The 2,519-nt window shown below is 41.4% G+C and overlaps 1 protein-coding gene across 1 annotated transcript; it reads left to right on the top strand.

Annotated features, from left to right (window-relative positions):
- Positions 1 to 471, top strand: LOC138889427 (uncharacterized). Its single transcript, XM_070172735.1, has one exon. The coding sequence runs from the start codon at positions 1 to 3 to the stop codon at positions 469 to 471; it is 471 nt and encodes a 156-aa protein (XP_070028836.1).
- The last annotated feature ends 2,048 nt before the right edge of the window (positions 472 to 2,519 follow it).

Raw genomic sequence — 2,519 nt, forward strand, 5'->3', positions numbered from 1 at the left:
ATGTTGGTGAGCTTGTCAAGAGATGTGATGAGTGTCAAAGAGCTGGTGGAATTTCCAAGAAGGATGAAATGCCTCTCACTCCCTATTCTTGAGGTTGACATTTTTGACATGTGGGGCGTAGATTTCATGGGGCCTTTTTTGATTTCGTGTGGCAACGCTTATATTCTGGTGGCCGTTGATTATGTTTCCAAGTGGGTTGAGGCTATGTTTTTGCCCAACAATGAAGCCCGGAGTTTGGTGTCATTTCTCAAGAAGAATATCTTTACACGGTTTGGCACTCCTCGGGCAATCATCAGTGATGGGAGTTCTTATTTCTGCAATAAGGCATTGAACATTTTGCTTGCAAAGTATGGTGCCAATCACAAGGTATCAACCCCTTATCATCCTCAGGCTAGCGGACAAGTTGAGGTCTCCAACAGGGAGATAAAGAGCATATTGTCCAAGACTATCAATGCAAATAGGACTAACTGATCAAGGAAATTGGATGATGCTTTGTGGGCCTACAGGAGTGCTTATAAGACTCCAATTGGTATGTCTTTGTACCGGTCGGTATTTGGGAAGATGTGCCATCTTCCGGTTGAGTTAGAGCACAAGGCCATGTGGGCGCTGAAGAGGTTAAATCTTGAGTGGAATGTTGTAGTAAATCTCTGGGTAGAGCAACTCAATGAGCTAGATGAATTCCGGTTTCATACATATTCCAGCTCGTCCTTATATAAGGACAAGATGAAGTACTTACATGACAAATATGCCCAGAGAAAGGAATTCAAGGAGGGTGACTTGGTTCTCTTATTCAACTCTCAGTTATGACTTTTCCCGGGAAAGCTCAAGTCAAAATGGAGTGCCCCTTTTAAAGTGGTACATGTCACTCCATTTGGTGCTCTTGATTTGAAGAATAAAAATGGTGAAGTTTTTAGAGTTAATGGGAACTGTGTCAAACACTATCTACGAAAATTTGATGACAGCCACGTGGTGGCCTTAATCAACTTCAAATGATGATGGTAACATGCGTCGTGCCACGACGTTAAATCAGGCGCTTCTTGGGAGGCAACCCATATGTTTTTCATTTTCTTCTTAGTGTAGGATTTGTTTTGGACTAACTGGTTGTGAGATTTGTGTAGAAACTTTTGAAGTAGTGCAGGACTAACGCTGGAAAATATTTGGCTAAGTCTATAATTGGATCGCTGATCACGCTTAAAATTTCGTGGTCAGCGGAAGTTTTTTGCGGGGGCGTGATTTGGTAGTGAACGCAGACTTGAAATGTCCCAGATGTGACATCTCTGAAGTTTAAACCACGTCCGCGGTGGTTTTTTCGCGGTCAGGAGACCTTGTTCCGCTACTGCGACCACTTTTTCGCTCTCAACGATAGTGATGATTCTGCAATTCTTCAGAATAGCCAAAAGCGCAGACCGTGGTAGAATTCCATGACCGCACCATGTAAGTCGGTGTGGGCCCTAGTATTTCTCTATAAATAGTAGGGTCCCCATCCTTTTACCCTTTTCGCACTTTGAACTCTCAAAAGAAAATTTCTACTGTTCATCAGCCCTAAATCTAATCCCATTTGCATAACACTAATTAGAAGTCAATTTCCAACACAAATTCAAATAACTCGTATGTTCAAATCATAGCATTGCTTCTGTAATTTTGTTTTTCTTTTCTTTTAGTTTTAACTTCTTTCTTTTTTCTTTTAGTTTTAGCTTCTTCCTCTTTTCTTTTAGTTTTAACTAGGGTTAAGTAGTTGTTAATTATTTGATGCTAAAACATTGAAAAAAAAACTTGTTGTACATGCCTAGTATGGGTTAATGATGTTCATGATACTTGTTATAACTAAAAAAGTGAAATCCTAGGTCTAAAAAAGTAAAATAAATGCCCATCTGATCGTAGAATTCTACAGACAGTGGTCCAAATTTTGTTGTCTGTGTTCATGCTGTGTGGACTTAAAATTGGTTTGAATTCTACGATCAGCGGTTGATATTCCACTAACAGCGGTCTGCTTTATGTGGTCGCGCTTCAATTTTTGTGGACCGCGGATGTCTAAATGAAGAGACTTGTCAAATTGGGTATGCGGTCGCGTTTGGTTTTCCCCTAACAACAGTGCAGTTTTCGCGGCCACGCCCAAAATTTTGCTCTTAACGGTACCTTATATTCAGAGAGTGGGTCGTCTGATCCCCAGTCTTCCGCGGCTGCGGCCCTTTTTTTGCGTCCTCTCTCCTTTTTCTGCTGTCAGCGGACCTCAGCTTGTGAAACAGTGCCAACTTTTCATCTGTTTTTCCATCATGATTCTTCTAACACCAATACTATTGATCTTTCACTGATTTTTTCACTGCAGATAATTGTACGATCTAGAGGTGCCGGTGATGCACAAAAAAGGAGGGCTGAATCCTCCCGAGGAAAGGGAAGATGAGGTCAATGAAGGACCAAATTACCATTAGCGGTCCATAAATCGATAGGAAAGTTGCGGAAAACAATCAAAGCTGCGAACAGAGCCACATCCCATTCTGAGGGAAGTGAGTATATCCCTT

This window comes from Nicotiana sylvestris, chromosome 4 (genome assembly GCF_000393655.2).
Source record: "Nicotiana sylvestris chromosome 4, ASM39365v2, whole genome shotgun sequence".
Classification (NCBI taxonomy): Eukaryota; Viridiplantae; Streptophyta; class Magnoliopsida; order Solanales; family Solanaceae; genus Nicotiana; species Nicotiana sylvestris.